Genomic DNA, 21,160 nt, shown 5'->3' with positions numbered 1-21,160 from the left:
AAAGGGGCACAGCATGACGCACGATTACATACCCAGCCTGATCTCACGAGAAAACATAAGTATTTTACGTTTTGAAAGTTTAGTGGCTAATTCGTACAATTTCGTAATTCGTACGATTTTAAAAAGGAGGCGTGGCACCTAACCCCACCCCTACACCCAACTGTGATTGGCGGATAAGCAAATCGTACTAAATTGTACGAATTAGATCGTACGAATTAGTCACTAAATCAAAAAGTTACGAATTGCCGTGAGATTGTGTTGACATAGCTGAATTTAGTGGGTCTGTCGCTCTTGTTCTCTGATGCTTGGAAGATGAAGTCTTTTAAGAAGTCCTTTCGTTGGCGTGGAGTTTGCGACGCAGATTGAAGGATACGCCAGACGCAAACTTTAAACTGAGTTTAATTTCGCCCCTTTCGTGTCAGGCTCACTGCGGAGACCTTCCGCCGGGACCTTTCTGCAGCGGTTTGAAGGGTGTAACAGGTATTTAAAGACATTGGTCAGGTAACTCCCAGTCTTTCATGACTGACCAATGGCGTGAGAGGAAAAGTCCTTTGTTCTCCTTCCTGGTGTGTACAGTCCCAAGACCGACAGACAGACAGACAAAACTTTAATTCATTGTTTGAAACTACACCAAGCATACAAGTTATCATCCTATGTCCTAGATCAGTGGTGCTTAATCCTGTTCCTGGAGACAGACCTTCCTGCAAAGTTCAGCTCCAACCCTGATCAAACACACCTGAACCAATTAATTAGGACCTGAACAGCACTTGATGATTACAGGCAGGTGTGTTTGATATGGGTTGCAACTGAAATCTGCAGGAAGGTCGATCTCCAGGAACACGGTTGGTCACGCCTGTCCTAGATCATGAGTTGTAGAAGTATGTATGGAGAAGAATGACAACATGACTATTTTAGAAATACAGAAAACATAATTCATGCATTCTCAGTTTGTCTAATGTCTTGAAAAGGGAATATCAGGAAGAAAAGACAAAAGTTTACAAACCTATTACATGTGCTTTGGGTTTTGAGATTTCTGAGTCCATTTCAAGTGTGTGTATCTTGTGTCAGGATGGAGGTTTTTTCTTTGGAATGTCTTTGAAGACGGGACAACTCTTGCTCTGGCCAGCATCTTAGTAGATGCTTGGTAGACCAGCAGACTTGCTAACACCAGGGGTCATAAACCCACGAACCCAGAACCTTTTAGGGGTTACAACGGTTAGTGGATGGTAATTTTGTGTATGCAACCTTATGTTTGAGGTATTTCCACCTCTTGCGATCAAAGTTTTGTAGCACAATTTGAGTCTGTATTTACCGCCTCTCCCTTCTCATTCGGTCGAAACCTGAAATACTGCCAAACTGCAGAGGTTATTTTTCCAGAACAGGGGCCTCATGTATCAAGGCTGCGTACGCACAAAAACTTTGCGCACGCCAGATTTCACGTTGATGTTTGGATTTACTAACGATGAAATGAACGTGAGTGTGCGTTGTTCCACGCCAACTTCACGTCTGGCGTACGTGCATTTCTTGTGTGTGTTTGTTTTATTTTCATTGGCGACTCCTAGAGTCAATTGTGTTAAATTGCACACTACAAAGTATCTTTGACCCATGCAATGGCAGCTGTTTGGGAAGGGATCATCCGCAGGTATATAAGGTATCCATACCATACAGTTGACCAGCCAAACATTCAAGCGAAATTTGCAGCGATCGCCGCTTTTCCCGGTGTAATCGGAGCAATCGAATGCATGCACATGGCTATAAAGGCACCATCTGAAGACGAATTTGCATACGTGAATCGGAAACATTTCCATTCAATAAATGTGCTAATAATATGTGATGCTCAAATGTGCTTAACATAATACACACACTTTTGATTCCTACTTGTCTTCCTCGTGATGAAGAGTAGGCAAAATCTGATATGTAATGGGGGAAAAAAGGAATGAGTTCATCAGACGCCGGATTTGAACCGGGTTCATGATTGATAGTCAAAACATGCTGCCATGTGCTTTACAAGCTACGTTACTCACGCTACTAATGTCTGCTCTCTTTAGTTATGTTCTCTGTTATCGGTTGGAGTTATTTCTAATTTCCGTTCATAGTTTCCCTTTCTGGTGACTGATTTTTGATAGATGTTACTGACCAACAGTTACTTTAAAATTTTTACAACAGGAATAATCATGAGAGTCATAAAGCATTACTTTACTACAGCAATCCACATGTAAAAATGTTTTTTAGAGGCTAAAATCTAAACAAATACCACCCAACTGCCCATGCTACTTTAGATTTTGACGTTTACGTTAGGGTTTTCATGATACTGGAATTCGGTATTTTTTAAAACTGTCCATTTCCCGCTAACATTTCAGCACATTCTTATACAGTGCTGATTTGCCATTGTGTTCAGATGCTCAACAGAAATGACTGTGATTGGCCATGAATCTCATCGGTTCACCAAACTCACCACTGTTTACTGAGTGTAACCACAGATACATGAACACTGGAGCGTTTTAAAGTCAGGTCGATCAGCTGGTTTGTCTAACAGCTGACATGAGCGATCCACTGCTTAATCGCGGCTTTAAAACACCCCAGTGTGCCTGTATCTGTTGTTACACTCAGTAAACAGCGGTGAGTTCGGTGAACTGATGACCTTCACAGCCAATCACAGTCATTTCTGTTGAGCACGTGAACACAATGGCAAATCAGCGCTGTATAAAAACGTGCTTAAATGTTACATTTTAATACCGAATTCCAGTATCGTGACAACCCTTAGTCTACGTTGCAAATATTGTCAAAAGTATAAAAAAAATATATATGGTTATACAAATAATATCTAAATATCACTGAACTGTCCATGCTACTTTATAATTTGATATCTACGTTACAGATATTGTCAAAAATATGGATATTCAAATACCACCGAACTACCCATGCTACCTTAGCTTTCATATTCCAGTCGTACCCGATTCATAAGAGTGATGTTTACAATAAGAAATGGCGAAAGGCAAACAAAATGTTCAATATGAGAAATACTTTTTTATTTTAAAAAATATGTCACTGCCCTTTGAGTTCATTAAAATCTTATACATTCAGATAATTAATTCATACATGTTTTAATACATAGAATAACTACAATACATATCATTTCTCTTAATAAACAATGAAACAACCCCCCCCCCCCCCCCCCCAAAAAATATACAAACACAAAATAAATGCTGAGGTGGCTATAAAACGTATAAAGCCCAGCAGTATTTGTGGTGCTTTGCTTTGTGGAGCTGAAATCAAGCTTCCGAAGTCTGTAGTCTATAAAACCAGCACTGATGACGATGTCGAGGGATCTGTAGTACCACTGTGTCCCAAGTAGGTGCAGTCGAAATAGTTTGTATTAATGTTTTTTTAGATCACCGATTAAACATTTGAGTAGAGCACAAACAAAAGACCCATGGTTCTGCTACAAATAATAATAAAAATAAGTTTTTATATTGTTAAACCACAAATGGTAACTACAAATTAATCATGGCTGCGTCCTAAATCGCTTACTAAATAGGTACTATATTATCGAATTTGCTACTCGGCCTTTAGAAATGTGCATTCTATACAGTATGAATGCGAGTAGTATGAGTGGAACTCAGACATGCTACATCCACCATTTTGTCATCATCACGTGACCTACCCGCATCAGTAATGTTGCTTCTCTACCATTCATGAATTATCTTGCAAAGCATCATGGGATAGCGTAGTGTCCATCAGATGCGCACTTCTGAATCTTGATGAAAGTAGTAGGTCATCTGGGTACTTCTCGCATACAGTCTTTCGAATTGTATAAATTTGGACGTACTATGCTCGCATATTGGTTTTAGCGTACTATATAGCTTGGAAGTATGCGATTTCGGACGCAGCACATGTTTTTGTTACACTAACCACAGGTCATCCGTGGTATTTGTAGTAAAACTGTGATAGCAATCATTATACCGAAAACAACAACAACAAAAGAACGATTTTTATAATAATAAAAGCATGGTTAATGTTTATAAAGGAACAGTCTGGGTCCAGAAGTAATTAAAAAAACTGTTTTGAAGTTGGACTTGTTTTGAGATCTGGTAGTTAAAATGCCTTAAACTTTTTTTCCTGAACTCTTAGCAACAAACTTGAAAAATACATAATTATTAGAGATTATTAATAGCAGAAGATTACTATTACTATTAGTAATAGTAGTTACTATTAGCTTTAATAGTAGTTACTAATATAATACTAATATACAGTTGAAGTCAGAATTATTAGCCCCCCTGTTTATTTTTTCCCCCCAATTTTTGTTTAACAGAGAGATTTTTTCAGCACATTTCTAAGCATAATAGTTTTGCTAAACTCATTTCTAATAACTGATTTCTTTTATCTTTGCCATGATGACAGTAAATAATATTTACTAGATATTTTTCAAGACACTTCTATACAGCTTTAAGTAACATTTAAAGGCTTAACTAGGTTAATTAGGTTAACTAGGCAGGTTAGGGTAATTAGGCAAGTTATTGTATAAAGAATAAAAAATATATAGCTAAAAGGGACTAATAATTTTGACCTTAAAATGGTGTTTAAAAAATTAATAACTGCTTTAACTCTAGCCAAAATTAAACAAATAAGACTTTCTCCAGAAGAAAAAATATTATCAGACATACTGTGAAAATTTACCTTGCTCTGTTAATATTATTTGGGAAATATTTAAAAAAGAAAAACAAATTCAAAGGGAGGCTAATAATTCTGATTTCAACTGTGTCTAATTATTCACAATGCTTCATGGGATTGTATTTTTTTTTTCTTGTCAATTCTTCTGATTATTTATAAAAATATAATAAAAGTATAATTTTGTTATGTGATTTTGTTACACTTGGCTTGGATTAAGGCTTACATTGATTAAGCAGACTTCCAAATATTAATAAAAAGACTTCCAGAGCAAGCAATGCTTAAAAAAAGAAGAAGCAGTTGGCACTAATGCACTTAAACAATACTGGAATGAGTTTGCGGATCGGTTTCTGTTTAACAGGGTTCCCACGAATGACAGAATTTCTGGAATATCATGACATTTTAAAATGGTCTATTGTGGCCATTGAAAGTAAGAGAATTTTATTTTATATATATATATATATATATATATATATATATATATATATATATATATATATATATATATATATATATATATATATATATATATATATATATATTGTACAAAATATGAAATATCAGAGATTTTTGTTTGTAATTTTTCCCAGTTTACTGTTTATCACCTTGTTTTGTGTGTTTTGCCTGTTATGGTTAGGCGACTTTAGACAGCAATTCAATTCATTTTTTACTTGTCATCCATCAAACTTATTAATTATCGCAGCCTAAAATGACTTATTTTGGTGTGACCTTTCTCTAAATCTGCACCAATGTTTCTGCCATTTTTCTGTGCTGTTTTGCTATGAAAATGTACACAATTTAGCTTATTTTTGATTTCGTGTTAAATTTACTCATCACAGGCACGCTTATACGTTTTGTTAAAAAAAACGCATATTCTTCCTCTCCGTTTTGGCCTTCCGGTCCACACTGAGACGTGGTTTTTAGGAAACTAAAACGTATCTCTTCGAAAACGCTGTCTAAAGTGGATACATTTGAAAATGTCATTTTCGTGTTGCAATGTGAAAATGGAGGCTTTCGAAAACGATGACACATTTTAGTCATGTGATCAATTAAACTAACATGGTGGACGACGTTGTAAGCAGATGTTTTGAATGCTGTCTGTTTTGACAGCTTTATTAAAGATTAATATCAGTTTGTACATGTTCCATATTTCCTCTCTTCGATGAACTTAGTAGTAGCTATTATTCAGCAGCAGAAGCAGGCAACAATCGTGACATTTTGCTGCAACGTTTTTTAAAGAAATGGAAAGTAAATTAACGGCAGGCGGATATGACGCAGGTAAAAACGTCTGAGCGCATGTGCAGTTCATGAACGAAATCATTTTTCAGTCGTTTTAGTGTGGATAGAAAAACACAGAAAACGATAGTGTGGAACGTTTTTAAACAAAAACGCCATTATTTGGATTACTGTAGATGTAGTCACAAACTCTCTAAATTGTTTGTCATCCATCAGTTTTTTTTTTTTTAATTTGAAGGGAAAAAAAGCAGCCTAAAATGACTTATTTTGTACAATGAGCCATTTCTTGTGTTGTTTTGCTATGAAAATGTACACAATTTAGCTTATTTTTGATTCAACACAGGCCATGTCCATGCTGATACGTTGTCATTTAAAAAATGACATATTCTTCCTCTCCGTTTTGGCCTTCCGGTCCACACTGAGACGTGGTTTTTAGGAAACTAAAACGTATCTCTTCGAAAACGCTGTCCAAAGTGGATACATTTGAAAATGTCGTTTTCGTGTTGCAATGTGAAAATGGAGGCTTTCGAAAAACGATGACGCGTTTTTGTCATGTGACTAACATGGCAGACGATGTAGTATAGCAGATGTTTTGAATGCTGTCTGTTTTGACAGCTTTATTAAAGATTTACATCGGGTTGTACATGCTCCATATTGATAGTCACAGACTGTTTACTGGTAGCTATTATTCAGCGACAGCCGACAATTGTGACGTTTTGCTGCAACGTTTTAAAGAGACGGAAGTAAATTAAACGCCAGGCGGATATGACGGAGGTAAAAGCCTCTTACATCTGTGCGCATGTGCAGTTCATAAACGAAATCATTTTTCAGTCGTTTTAGTGTGGTTGATGGAAAAAAAACGATAGTGTGGAACGTTTTTAAACAAAAACGCCATTATTTGCATTCCTGTAGACGCACTCTAAATTGTTGTAAATATATGATGCAAAGTCATGGAAATAATTTTTTTGGTGAGTGAAAATCATGAAAATGGTCTTTGGGTTCGAGTCAGAATCCTTGTTTAAAGTGGGCGGAGCTACCTGAGACACCGTGACTAAATCAAACGCAACGTCACCAACAATAAACAGCTTCGGCACATGTTGATTGTCAGGTTCATAATAACGTCATTTCTGTGGCAACCTGTCGGGACACAGTGAGAAAGAGTCATGATTCCCTCAGAGAGGCCAGGGCAGGTCACTGAAGTCCACTGGTCCCCCGAGACCCGCGTCGGCCTCCAGCAGGCTCATGATGATGGCCATCGCTGCTTCATCACTGCTAGGGCTGCTGGAGCCCGGCTCGTCCATGATGTCCCCGATCCCAATGTGAGAATTATCACCTGCGAATCACAGACTACTGTGAGCTGCTTCCTGGATAATACTACCTGATAAATGGTTAAGACGTCTTTAAGGCTTACTTAAAATGGAGCTGTTTGAGTATGGGTATCCTATGCTGTCCTGACCCGACCCCAGCCCTGCAGAGGGAATGTCTGGAGTCCCACCATTGGAAATCTGAGCAGTTAGGAGAAAAAAAAAATCAGAAGAAATATTAAAGAGTGCCTATACTATTCCGCTTTTTTCCAAGATGTAAAATAAGTCTGATATTCCTAAAATGTGTACGTGAAGCTTCAGAATACCACAAAAATATTTTTAGAACCCTTTGAAACCTCCCCTTTTTAGGCTTTGATACACATTGTGCCGTTTTAGTGACTGTTGCTTTAAATGTAAGTGAGATTGTACTCCCTGCCCCAGGGGCGTAGCTAGACCCCATTTACTGGGGCACGTGCCCCAGTAAAAATCGCCAGTGCCCCAGTAAATGCTTTGAGATACGATTTACTTTATATGCAAGTGTATTTATTAAGAGTGGTAATCCCAGAATAAAGACGTTATTCTCGATGTGCAACCGAACCAACGCTGATGACAGCAATGTAGTTTCATCAAAAAGCGAACTGAGCATGTGCGCAGAAAAAAAAAAAATACCCGTGCAGCTCATGCACCAATCCTGCTTGCCACGCTGCTCTGCTCCCGATGTAAGTCCCGGTAGTGAACATGCACGCCGGCGTAACAGTCTTTTATACGGAGGTGTCGGCACACAGTGAGTTTTACAAGTCGACAAAACTAACTTTAAATAATATGATGGTGATCTTATTTTGACTAGCATAGCTGCCCATAGATTTTTTGTATGAAGCAAAAAGGAGGGATGATGAGTCAGGGAGGCTATCATTAACTTAGATTAGAGAATGGAGCAGAAGCGTTACCTTTCTGCCAGCGGGTGAGGAGGTGTCGGGAGGAGGTGTGCTGTTGGAGATGTTCAGCGGGCTTGAGCCACAGCTAGAGGGTGATGAGCCTCGTATCCTGTCAGGTTAGAGCATTAAACCACATGAGATGTCAACAGAATCACGATTTAAGAGTCTAATAAGAGTGTAACCTGATCACCTCACCTGTGGATCTCCATCACTTCTTCTGCGATCATGCGGCCGATCTTCCCTGCTCCGGCTCTTGTTCCTCCAGGGATTCCAGGAACGGTTTTCCCTGAGCCTGCAGAGCGACATCACCAAAGAATACTGTTATGCTGGATTCACATGTAAAGCCAATTTAAAGCATGATTCGGAAGTTGCCGAGACTTTTATTTCTGTGTATATATTTATGAATACCTTCAGCATAAGGTATTTGTGTATTTTAAAATGGCCATGTAAATATTTGCATGCATTTGGACAAGCGTACTTCATTTGGCGTTTCCCAAATCCAATGTTCCAATGAACATTCGCAAACTGCATCGCAAACTTTTACGCTTGCAACTACACCTCTAGAGCTGTACTTCGAAGGATAGTTCCTGGCTGTGATTTATTCCCTGTTATGCCCCCTATGCCCTATTCGTTTAGAACGTTCCAACATTTAAACTTAGAATGGTTAAAAAAAGAAGATAAACAAAGTCATCTCTCTTAGGTGTAATGTGCTTTCAAAGTATTTTAAGAGTTCAGTTTTAGCGATCTTCATATTGACAATTGAGTTCCCTTCATAGTGCTCTTTGAAAACATTGATGTCATTTTGAACACAGCCGTGGCTCATGACGAAAGCTATAGGTGACTTATTTAAAAGTGGAAATTACGTTTCGTCTCGAAAGCTTGTGAAAACAAAAACATAGCATACGTTAATGCTTTTAATTTATAGTAGGTTATTTATTAAGGATCTGTACTGTATATGACATGGACCTGTTGGTTACAACATTTCTGCAGTGGTTTGCATGTGTCAAATTGTAAAAGTGGACTTCAAAAAAATAATTAAATAAACAACATCATTCATTCATTCATTTTCTTTTCGGATTAGTCCCTTTATTAATCTGGGGTCGTCACAGCGGAATGAACCGCCAACTTATCCAGCAAATTGTTTTACGCAGTGAATGCCCTTTCAGCCGCAACCCATCTCTGGGAAACACTCATTCACACTCATACACTACGGACAATTTAGCCTTCCCAATTCACCTGTACTGCATGTCTTTGGAATGTGGGGGAAACCGGAGCACCCGGAGGAAACCCACGCGAACACGGGGAGAACATGCAAACTCCACACAGGAACGCCAACTGACCCAGCCCAGGTTTTTTTAAATTAACATGTTAACAATTTTAATCCAATATGCTCTTGCACAATGAAAGAGAGAATGCAGCAAGCATATTGATTAAACACATATATACACACACACAACTTTTACATCTGCTTATTGGATTCAAATTATTAAATCTAATAATTAAATATATTAAAACACTCAGTATGATTCTGGTTTTATAGAGAAAGTTAAGCACATGGAAAAGTTAACAGCAGATATTCCAATCCTCATCACTCACTCACTATACATGCATACTAGGGTTGGGCGATGTCGACCAATTTGGCATCGTACGATGTCTAATGTGAACCATCGCGGTGGACGATGGCATCGTCGTGATAGGCGGAGGTGAATTAATTATTTATGAATAATTAATTAATTCATAACGGATTAATTATTTATAGCCTATCATTTCATCACTTGACCCGCATGGTCTTTGTTTTACCCATAACGAAATCATGAATAAATAAAGAGAAGTTACACACAAATTACCACCTGTCAATCACTTTTTCCGCGGGACCCTGGCATGAATAGGCAGAGTGATCTGTGTCGACAAACTTGGTTGGTAAAAAGGTGCACAAACAACAGTATCTGAGGTTTTCACTTAAATTACTAGGCACAAGTGTGAAAGTGAAAGATAGAAGCAGTGTACTGTGACACGTTACCTGATACATTTAAAAGACAGAAGAGTCGTTAGATAGAGACAAGATGAATTAAATATCATGTTTAACAACTATAGTGAGGTGCGATCCAGCGGTACATCCTTGATAAACTGTCCGACGTGCACTGCTCTCTGGAGCTCAGACGAGCGCATGAAAATGTGTGTGGCTGTGTGTGTGGTCACGTGATTTGCGTTTTCAGCGGACGGAGGGCTGTTCAGAAATGCTAGGTAAAACACAGTGTGGATTGTTTTCGTTTTAAAATGCCATTTTCAAGAGTTCACACTTAGCTGATAAACAATAAAGCGTATTTGGCATGCTGTCCCGTGAGAGAGCCCTGAGCTCGTAATATCCTTGAGCCCGGGGCTCCCTCCCGTTAGAAGGGCGAGAGGGGAGTTTGAGCTTAGGTAGGTCTTGAGAACTCCCCTGCTTGTCGCCGCGTGAGAAGTGTAAACTAGGGTTGTTTTCTGTGATAATTTGGTTTAGTCGATTGGCTATGGTGTATGTTTTTGGACGGTGGGAGGAAACCGGGGGACCCGGGGGAAACCCACGCAAACACGGGGAGAACATGTAAACTCCGCACAGAAACACCAACCAGCCCGATAGGAGGCTGGACCAGCGGTGTTTTTGCTGTGAGGCAACAGTGCTAGCCACTGGGCCACCTTGTCGCCCTATCGGAAAAAGGGGGAGGAAGTAGAGGTGGAAGGGGGGAAAGCTTCAAGACGAAGATAACTGGAGTGAAAAACTGGTTATTTATAATGCTTCCGTAATCATCTAATGGGTCAGATTACGGAGCTAATGATGAGCCAGCCGTGTTGATCATAAGCACGTGATCCTCTCGAAATTAGTTTAGAAATAAACCACACTTAAAACTAAGACCTATTAGTGTAAACGGGGTCTGAGTGTGCATTTTTCGCGAGCAGGTTTGCGACGGGGGCAGGGCGGAGGATCGGCGATGCCGGCTCAGCATCGTGTTGTCTATTGGCCATCGGCGATGAACAAAGAGATGCTTGGCCGATTCTTTCCTGAATTTGCAAGATTAAGCGTGTTTTACAAGAAGCATATGGTGTGCCATCACCATCACGGTTTACTCTCACGAATATTCCCGACTTTCCGACCAGTTCTGTTAATTTAATGGACATGTCATTACCTCTGACTTTTTTCTCGGAATCATTTTTCACCACATCAGTTTCCCCACAAGTGTTAGCTCCCTCCAGCACTGATGGCTTCTTGGTTGTGTGGTTCTTTTTACTTGCATTAAATCGTAGGCGTATAAAAAAAAAAAAACCTACAAATTGCAGTGCAATTTTTTCGTCATCTTCCTATTGGTTGATTCCCGCTCCCATCTGCTCCCGTTAATATTTAATCCTGTACCGTCCCAATCTTGTGATTAATAGCAAAAATGACTCTTATTCCGGGGGAATCCCGTGACCTGTGGGATTCCCGAAAAAATGTCATCCACTAGTCAAGTTTCTCAAAATACCCCACAAATAATGGTTTATAACCCTTTGCTTTTTTAAGGCTTTGACCCTAATTGCGCCTTTTTGGTGACTGTCGCTTTAAATTCAATTGAAATTGTGCTCTTTACAAAAGAAGGAGGAGCTAAAAACACCTATGTGTCAGCATAGTGACAGATTCAAAACTCCAATGGCAGATGGCTGCATCTCACTCAGGGCTGTTTATGCTAATGAGGGAGAGATCATCACCAATGGGCGGGGCTTTCCCCCTCTGATGACACATAAAAAGAAAGAACGTCAATCAAAGGGTTTCTGCAGATTGTTTTTTTTTTAAGTGTGATTATAAAAATAGAATTTATTAATGTTTATCATAAGGGGCTGGCTATAGTCACACACTGCTGCCACTCAACATTTGTTTAAACCCCTTATAAAAGTGATTTTTGCATAACAGGTCCCCTTTAAGATTGAATATAATCCACCAACCGTCAGCAGCTGTAAGAACACTGTCCATACTCTGGGGGGAGGCAGAGAGCTGAGGAAAACCAGGCTCTGCTCCATCAACCGAACTGCCCCTGAAAATAAAAACACACAGCCATTTCCATCAATACACCATCACAGAACAACACAACTTCATGTTTCATCTTAAGCACTTACGAGACGACTGTATTGGTAGACACGATGTATTCTACTTCTTTGGTCCAAGGGTTCATGAAACTGAACCAGCGACTTCTTAAAGTTATAAAAGAGCCATCTTTAATCTTGAACTTGTAACAGTGAGTGTTGATCTTCTCTCTCATTTGTAGAACTGCGAACAGAGAAATAAAGCCACAGAAATCATCAGATGAGCTAGGGCTATGCAGATATGGAGTTGAAGTCAGAATTATTAGCCCTCCTGTGAACTTTTTAAATATTTCCCAAATGATGTTTAACGGATCAAGGAAAAATTTTTCACAGTATTCCCTATAATATTTTTTCTTCTGGAGAAAGTCTAATTGGTTTTATTTCAGCTAGAATAAAAGCAGTTTTTCATTTTTTAAGGTCAATATTATTACGGCTTTCTGCAGGTTTCACCAAGCTAAATTTAAGACGTTTTAAGACCATTATGAAGGAAATTGTAGACTTATACAGGGTTAAATGCTAAGTAAATATCCTAGTTAGAAAAGATTTTCACTTGTCCTATCAAAAATGATTAAAATTGAATACATTTTATAATACAATAATAATAATTTTCATTGATTTATTTTTTTTTGCATTTTCAAATATTTCCATTCACAAACCCTATAACCCTTATGAAGAACAGAACAAAACAGCTGTCAATTACTTCAGTCTACATAAATAATAATTTAATAATAAAAAATATAGGTCAGGTCAGTATCCTCAGCAGGAAATCATGGAAGCCTGTTCCTGCCACTGAATAAAAACATTAATAAATACAATGTAAAAAAATATATAAAGTCAGAATTCTGAGTTATAAAGTCAGGATTGCGAGTTTTTAAGTCAGAATTCTGAATCATAGTCAGAACTGCGAGTTATTAAGTTAGAATTTCGATTAATGAAGTCAGAATTCTTAGTTATAAAGTCGCAATTCTGAGTTATAAAGTCATAATTGTGAGTCAAGTCAGAATTCTGAGTCATAATGTCAGAATTGCGAGTAATTCTAACTTTATAACTCGCAATTCTGATTGGGACTTTATAACTCAGAATTGCGACTTTATAACTCATAATCCTGACTTCATAACTCAGAATCCTGACTTCATAACTCAGAATCCTGACTTCATAACTCAGAATCCAGACTTTATAACTCAGAATCCTGACTTCATAACTCAGAATTCAGACTTAACAACTCAGAATCCAGACTTCATAACTCAGAATCCTGACTTCATAACTCAGAATCCTGACTTTATAACTCAGAATCCAGACTTTATAACTCAGAATCCTGACTTCATAACTCAGAATCCTGACTTCATAACTCAGAATCCTGACTTTATAACTCAGAATCCAGACTTTATAACTCAGAATCCTGACTTCATAACTCAGAATCCAGACTTTATAACTCAGAATCCTGACTTCATAACTCAGAATCCTGACTTCATAACTCAGAATTCAGACTTAACAACTCAGAATCCAGACTTCATAACTCAGAATCCAGACTTTATAACTCAGAATCCAGACTTTATAACTCAGAATCCTGACTTCATAACTCAGAATTCTGACTTAATAACTCGCAATTCTACCTTAATAACTCGCAATTCTGACTTCATAACTCAGCATTGCAACTTTATAACTTAGAATTGCGACTTTATAACTCGCAATTATGACTTTATAACTTCGAATTCTGACTTTATAAATATATACTTTTTACATTGTATTTATTTTTATATTTAGTGGCAGAAACAGGCTTCCATAATTTCCTGCTGAGGATACTGACCTGACCAATATTTTTTATTATTAAATTATTATTGTAGACTTAAGTAATTGATAGCTATGTTTTGTTCTGTTTAATAACTCGCAATTCTGACTTTATAGCTAAGAATTCTGACTTAATAACTTGCAATTCTGACTTTATAACTCAGAAATATGACTTAATAAATTCTGACCTTACAATTTTTTTATTTATTTATTTATTTATTTATTTATTTTAATTCAGTGGGGGGAACGGGCTTCCATAGTAAATAAATGGAGAACTTTTAAGCAAACGTTTCTGTGAGGAATAAAATTAAATGTTCTTTTTAAACAAAAGCTTAAACATTTTATTGAGATTGTGATTGTATGTGTGTTAATGTTCAGATTGGGTAGCTTTACATGAACAAAGGAAAATAAAGACCTGTTAAAAAAGATTTAAAACCTACAACACAACATTTCAGTAGATTTAAGACTTTCTAAGGCCTAAAAATTAGCTTTTGAGATTTAAGACATTTTAAGACCCCACGGATACCCTGTATTAGCCCTCCTAAGGAATATTTTTTTCAGATTGTCCACAGAACAAACCATTGTTATACAATGATTTGCCTAATTACCCCAACTTGCACAATTAACCTAGTTAAGCCTTTAAATGTAATTTTAAGCTGAATATTAGTATCTTGAAAAATTTCCAGTAAAATATTATTTACTGTCATCATGGAAAAGATAAAATAAATCAGTTATTAGAAATGACTTATTAAAACTATTTTGTTTAGAAATGTGTTAAAAAAAATCTTCTTTCTGGTAAACAAAAATTGGGGAAAAATATGAGCCTTCTCTATTCAGGATTGTATTTTTTTTTACCTTGTCTATGGCATTCAGCGAGATGCCCAATGTCATCCTGATGGAAATACTCGTAGAAAGACGTGCCCAGAAGCTCTTGAGGTAGATAAGCAAGAATGGCTGTGGCCCTGAAATGAAATAAGGCATCCGTCACATACGGAGCAAATCAATACTGTACAAATACTGTACAAAATAAGAGGCTAAATCTTCTTTTTAAGGGATAGTTCACCCAAAACTGAAAATTCTGTCATTTACTCACTCTTCACTTGTCACAAAAAAGTTTCTCTTTTACTGCTAACTGCAAAGGATGATTAAAAATAAAAATTGGAAACTGGTAACCATCAATAATCGTTTTTTTTTTTTAAATAATATCAGCTTTGAATCGAAACGTTTGTGTTTTCTCCCAGTGGTGAATGTAAAATAAAATCTCATAAGTGCAGATAACAATTTCTTATATTAAATCTTAATACTTAAAAATCAGTCAGCGCTTAACTAAAAGAAATCAAATGTGTCAACAATATATCAAATGAGTCAAACAAGTAGTGGTGTAATGGATCACAAGTCTGCAGTTCGGATCACACTACGGTTTTTGAGTCACGGATCGGACCATTTTTTGAATCAGCAAAAAGGGGAGGAGACAAATGTAATTTGCTTTCAATTTATACAAAAATATTACAGCAAAAATAATGCTTCTAACTATCAGAACTTAAAACCTGTAATTTTAATAAATGATAGAACCAGCTGAAAAAAAGAAAAGTATTCAATTCGAAATATGATCATTGCTAGTTGCTGATAATGCTAAATATAGAAATCGAACATCTTGTATCATGTTAGTCTTCAATTAATAGTTCAACAATTCACACATAAAACTTCATGTTTTTGGATCATTTTTGAAAACCAATTCAGTGACATGATTTTGATGGTTGTTTGTCGCCATCTGTTGGTTACACAATGTAATTGCTTTCACCAAACATTCACCAGTGTCATGTTTCATTAAACAGTGATTTTAATCTTTACCATAAACATCAGTGTTTATATCAGAACTATAAACTGTTCTGCCAGTACTTTTGTGTCATTTAATTATTTGTAACGAACTGAAAAAGTGTAAAAACTGGATCTCTCTCAATGCAGATTTGAATGCAGCGCTTTGAAGGATCAATAAACATATGCAAATCATTATCATTTATCATTCATGTTGCGCGGGTTTGAATTGAGATCACGATCTTTTAATGTTTAATTGTGCAGCTTAAAATGAATGCATTAATGCAGGCTAAACGAACAGTGAAAGAAAATACCTTTAATTAATAGCCTAAGAAAGCATTTACAGTAGGTACAGTAGGTCCCACCACAACCTTTTCCCTCATCGTTATATCGTACAAGGAAGCCAAATTGCTTTAATACATGTGATTTGAATGACGCGGGAGGCAATCTCTCTGCAATTGTTCTAAATGTTGGATTAACCTACAAGTTCAAAAAAAGTTATTAATCCGCGGGTCACGTGCGTTCCGAACCGTGGGTTGTGATCCCTACGGATCACGGATGAACAGTGAGCCGTTACACCCTTACAAATAAGATATACTTTGTCAAAAGAAAATCATGTATCAAAACACTAACGCCTCATTTACACGGAGCGTCAGCGTCAACTCTTCCCATTCACTTGGGAATGGGTGACGTCAGGCGTTGCCAAACTGCATTGTGGATGTGTCGGTGCCGCTTCGATGGCGTTGCTCGCTGCAGAAGTTGGGACTTTCTCAACTTTTCAAGCGCCAACGGAAGCGTCAGCCAATCAGATCGCTGTATGCAAATACACCAGCTCAGACAGTAGCTGATTGCTGATGTAAGAGGCTTAATTATTATATGCGTTTGTTTACATGACAAAACATGTCTTTTTGACTCAAGAAGGTCCATACTGGCTCCAAAGGCAGATACTGATAAGATCATGGCCTGGTATGTGGACTTTGGGGGTTTTACGATGTGGTCACATGTTGATTGGTCAGTTTGAATGTATCAGCATTTGGGCTTTAGTCACATGGTCAAGAAAGATACAAAATAGATGGTAAAACGCTGCTCTGGCTCTTTTCTTTTCCTGGCCTGTCTTTCCTGGTCTGCTTTCCTCCTCTGCATCTTCTCTGACTCTACTGCAATCAGGCTAACTTCTGGGCCTGCTTCCTTTGTCCCTCTCTCCCTCCCCCTGTGTCTCTCCTTCTACCTCTGGTAACTTTAATTTTACATTTAAGCTGGGTACAATTTATATCATATGTTTCATCATTTCATATTTGATCATTTTATACAGTTATTCTGTAACTAATTCAGTTGTAACCATAGAGAATTATTGTCTTTAAATCATCTCATTATCAAGTATTTGTGAATTACTTTTGATTTAACATCAACACTTAACTGTTCCATATTGCAATACAATACAATCACTTAATATCAACGCTCTCCCACATTTATAGCTATTAATACTGCCCATTCGGCAGAACTACAGTTCGAACCGCTGTGGTTTTAAAACCCAATACTACACTGACTAATTTTATTGGCTGACGCTGCAATGACGATCGCGTCAGCCCCAACTTCAGACACGCCCTTGGTCAAGCATTGACGCTGAAACCCCATGTGAATGCACCAGTCATTCAGCTTAATCGGAATATATGAATAAATAACATATTATTTCATCTGTTATTCTTTCCAATGTCAAATTAAGTTACACTGAATGAAGAATGATTTTCTAAATCCTTAAACTAGATGTATATTAAGAAGCAGAGTAAACCCATTTGATTTTATTTAATTTAGCAGAATATAGAACATTTCCGGCTATTTCCGTTTCATCTTGACTTCAATACGCAAAAATGAATCTTCCACAGGTGCTGCGAACGCATAAAAGCCAACCAGTGGCTTTGTCACAGAAGCATTGAGCAGCTTTATTATGCGCAGTGTGTGTCCTATATTTCAGCCTCTAGCCAGGCCGTGACCCCACTTCCAGCTAAACCATTATTCCATGGCTATATCTGGATATTGACCAGCATTGTGCTCACAAAATCAAATAAGGCATCACGCTAACATCAGGATGGGTCACAAGGTCAGCATGACCAACAAGCGTTTGATCCCCAATCCATTTATCTATAAGCCTACAAAAAAATCCCAACCAATAGTCAATTTTACTTAGATTAGTGTCATTTTTAATCTGGAAAAAATTATACCATATTGCATAGGTCCTATAACACGTTGTAGTGATTTAAATTATTTAAGCAAGGTAAGGTCTTGTTTACAATTCAGCAGATTTCCGTAACAAATTTATCAATAATTAATACAAAAAGCCATTCAAATTTGGTCTTTGAATACCATTTTGTTTTAGCATTTGGAACTTCCAGATAAACGCATCATATTCCTCAATGTTTCTTAATATTTATATCATATGAATAGGCCGACAGCGCCACCAGGACTGATTATATTATATACTCCATGTGACCTGTAAGTGCAAAGAATTTTTATATATATCCTATGCTAGGGGTGGGCGATATGACCTAAAATTAATATCACAGTATTTTTCATCTTTTGAACGGTGACGGTATAATATCATGGTATTACTTTCAATAGCAAAATAATATACATTTCATGGAAGAACGGACAAAAGAAAGTCTCACTTCTATCACTCTTTAAAAGTTTCGGTTTGGTTCATTGTAAATGCTCAGTCTCGTTATGAGCTGATCTTCATTTCTCTGTGTTGGTGGAATAAAGCAGGCGAGTCAGCCGCACCAATTTATAAGCAGACAGAGCAGGATTCTCATGATGACCACCAGCGCAATTCCGCTCTTTGTTATGAGCTGTAGTTTCAGTGTAAACTTAGTAAAGGTGAGTTTCTTTGGCGATGATGTGTACAGTGTTAGATTTTATATTTAGCGGACATTTGCGATGAACACGCGGTGAATGCAACGCATCGAGATTCGGGCACCTTCTCCGAAAACACTCGATTGATCTCAGCTGGCGGATCAACATTTACCTCATGTCATGATCGCTGTCATCTGCGCCATTATTATTATTATAACTTTAGGTGAGGTTTGCAAACCTGTGCACTTTTCACTCTTCAGCCGTTTGCATTTCCTGCAGTAACAAAAGCTCCCTGTTCATTATATTCAGACACACAAATGCTCCCAAATATATTATGAGGGCGCATAGATTAAATTTCGGGAGCTCATGCGACCAAAATGGTTGCAATTTCGAGCCCTGTAGTATAAGGACAGGTATTCAGACCACAACTGAACGTTTGAAGAAAATTGAATGCCTTATTATTTAGAATTAGCTATTATTGATGTAAATGCAGCCGTTCAAGGCGCATAATTGATTTATTACGGTATTGACAGCATTAGAAAATCCATGTCGTGGCGCAATGTCACACCGGTGATGACTATGACACCGGTGTACCGCCCACCCCTATCCTATGCTACTTTTGTTTTGTAAAATAAAAAGTTTAGCAAAGTTTAAATTTTACAAAAACCACCATGTGTAAGGATTAAAAATTTTTTGCGATATATGGAAGTCTTGTGAGATGGATACATTTCCATCATTTGAAGGGTGATGAAAACACCTATTTTGAAAAGAGCATTGAAAAACAAGCTATTCTTGCCAAAGTACAAATGAATCAATCTAAATAACCACTAAAGAAGTGCTTTGAAATGTGCATTTTTTATTCGATGTTTGGCGAAATCGCAACTGAAAAATGAAAGAGGATGGGACTGAGTAGCTCCTCCCCTTTTAAAAAAACAGCCAATAGCAGAAGTGATGAACTGCTAACTTTGCATGTTTATATCCCTTTAATATTTTCGAAATGCAAATTTTGTTATTGTTTTTGAGCGCACTAGCTAAAGATAACCACTTATTTTAATTAATTAAGGTCCCACAAAGTGCATTGAAATGTGCAATTTTTATTCGATGTTTGGCAAAATCGCAACTGAAAAAAAACCAGCCAATAGCAGAAGTGACGAACTGCAAACTTTGCATGTTTATATCCGTTTAATATTTTCGAAATGCAAATTTTGTTATTGTTTTTGAGCACACTAGCTAAAGATAACCACTTATTTTAATTTATTAAGGTCTTACAAAGTGCTTTGAAATGTTCATTTTTGATGATTGCCGAAATCGCAACTGAAAATTGAAGAGAGGGTGGGACATAGAGTAGCTTCTTCCCTTTTTTAAAAAAACATCCAATACCGAAAGTGACAAACTGCAAATTTTTCATGTTTATATTAGTTTAATATTTTCTAAACACTAATTTCGTCATTGTTTTTGAGCACACTTGCTAACATCTTAATAATTTTATTTGAATTTCACAGGACCTTTAAAAAAATCTTATAATACTGCTATATGAATCTTCGCCATTGCTGCTTAACCAAGAGGCTTGCTATTGGATGAAACTACAAATATGTACATAAAACATTCATATATAAACTTTTTTTGTCCACCAGCAGTCAATTATATCAATTTCTTATTTGCACACATTCCCCTTTCTCCATTTTGTTTGTAAAATTTCGCAAAAATATGTTGGCACCTTGAAACATCAACAGCAACATCATTTCATGTTAGGTCACCACTTGCCTTTGGTCCACAAAGACAAACTTCCCATCGATGGCGTGGCGTGAGACATACTCTGTGGGCTTCACCCGGATGTCTCCATTCACGGGTTGTGGGACAATATGAGGATGTAACCGGCCAATGGCCACTAAGCAGCTGAGATTACAGCCTTCGTTATCAGGCTCATTGTCTTCATCTAAACCCATCTTGGTGGGCGGCCAGCTCTTCAGATAGCCAGTGCTGTGGATGGTGCAGAAGCTCTTGCGATCAGCTGTAGGAAGAAGAAAGCAACATTTAGAAATATGACTTCATACACTAATTAAAACACCAGCAGAGCAGAATACAATATTCAGAGCAATGGGGTATACACACACAGAGACTTTTAATGTGAAGGCAGCTCAATCATTTCCTGTGAGCTATCACTCACTGTTTTTAACTACCTCACCAAAAAAAACGTTTGGACTGCATTTCCTAACCGCTAATGTTGCTAGTTAACACATTCAATGCATTTTTTTCAACACCTCCCATAATTTCTTAAATATCAACCTCTACCAATTGGTAGATATGTCAATTTATGGTAAGTACCGGACTTAATACATATACTATGAAAAATATGAATATATGAAGTGTAAGAATATATATTTTTTTAAATAAAAAAATATTTAAAATATATTTTTTAATTAAACCCCCTTTTTTTATTTATTTTTTAATTATTATTATTTTTAAATATGCCAT

At 37.2% G+C, this 21,160-nt stretch overlaps 1 protein-coding gene across 3 annotated transcripts in view; it reads right to left on the bottom strand.

The window, feature by feature from the left end:
* Nucleotides 1–6,558: 6,558 nt before the first annotated feature.
* bmal1b (basic helix-loop-helix ARNT like 1b) overlaps nucleotides 6,559–21,160 on the bottom strand; it is a 58,592-nt gene continuing 43,990 nt past the window's right edge. For all 3 annotated transcript variants that reach the window (XM_056462350.1, XM_056462353.1, XM_056462351.1), the window contains 8 exons: nucleotides 20,450–20,696; nucleotides 14,879–14,985; nucleotides 12,269–12,419; nucleotides 12,098–12,186; nucleotides 8,339–8,435; nucleotides 8,156–8,252; nucleotides 7,316–7,409; nucleotides 6,559–7,237 (listed from right to left, as the gene is read on the bottom strand). In XM_056462350.1, coding sequence (XP_056318325.1) covers nucleotides 7,077–7,237; nucleotides 7,316–7,409; nucleotides 8,156–8,252; nucleotides 8,339–8,435; nucleotides 12,098–12,186; nucleotides 12,269–12,419; nucleotides 14,879–14,985; nucleotides 20,450–20,696 — 1,043 coding nt within the window. In that variant the 3' untranslated portion in view covers nucleotides 6,559–7,076. The remainder of the gene's footprint in view (nucleotides 7,238–7,315; nucleotides 7,410–8,155; nucleotides 8,253–8,338; nucleotides 8,436–12,097; nucleotides 12,187–12,268; nucleotides 12,420–14,878; nucleotides 14,986–20,449; nucleotides 20,697–21,160) is intronic.

Source organism: Danio aesculapii, chromosome 7, assembly GCF_903798145.1.
Source record: "Danio aesculapii chromosome 7, fDanAes4.1, whole genome shotgun sequence".
Classification (NCBI taxonomy): Eukaryota; Metazoa; Chordata; class Actinopteri; order Cypriniformes; family Danionidae; genus Danio; species Danio aesculapii.
Note: the sequence above shows the minus strand (reverse complement) of the source record. Positions and strands in the feature narration are given on the sequence as shown.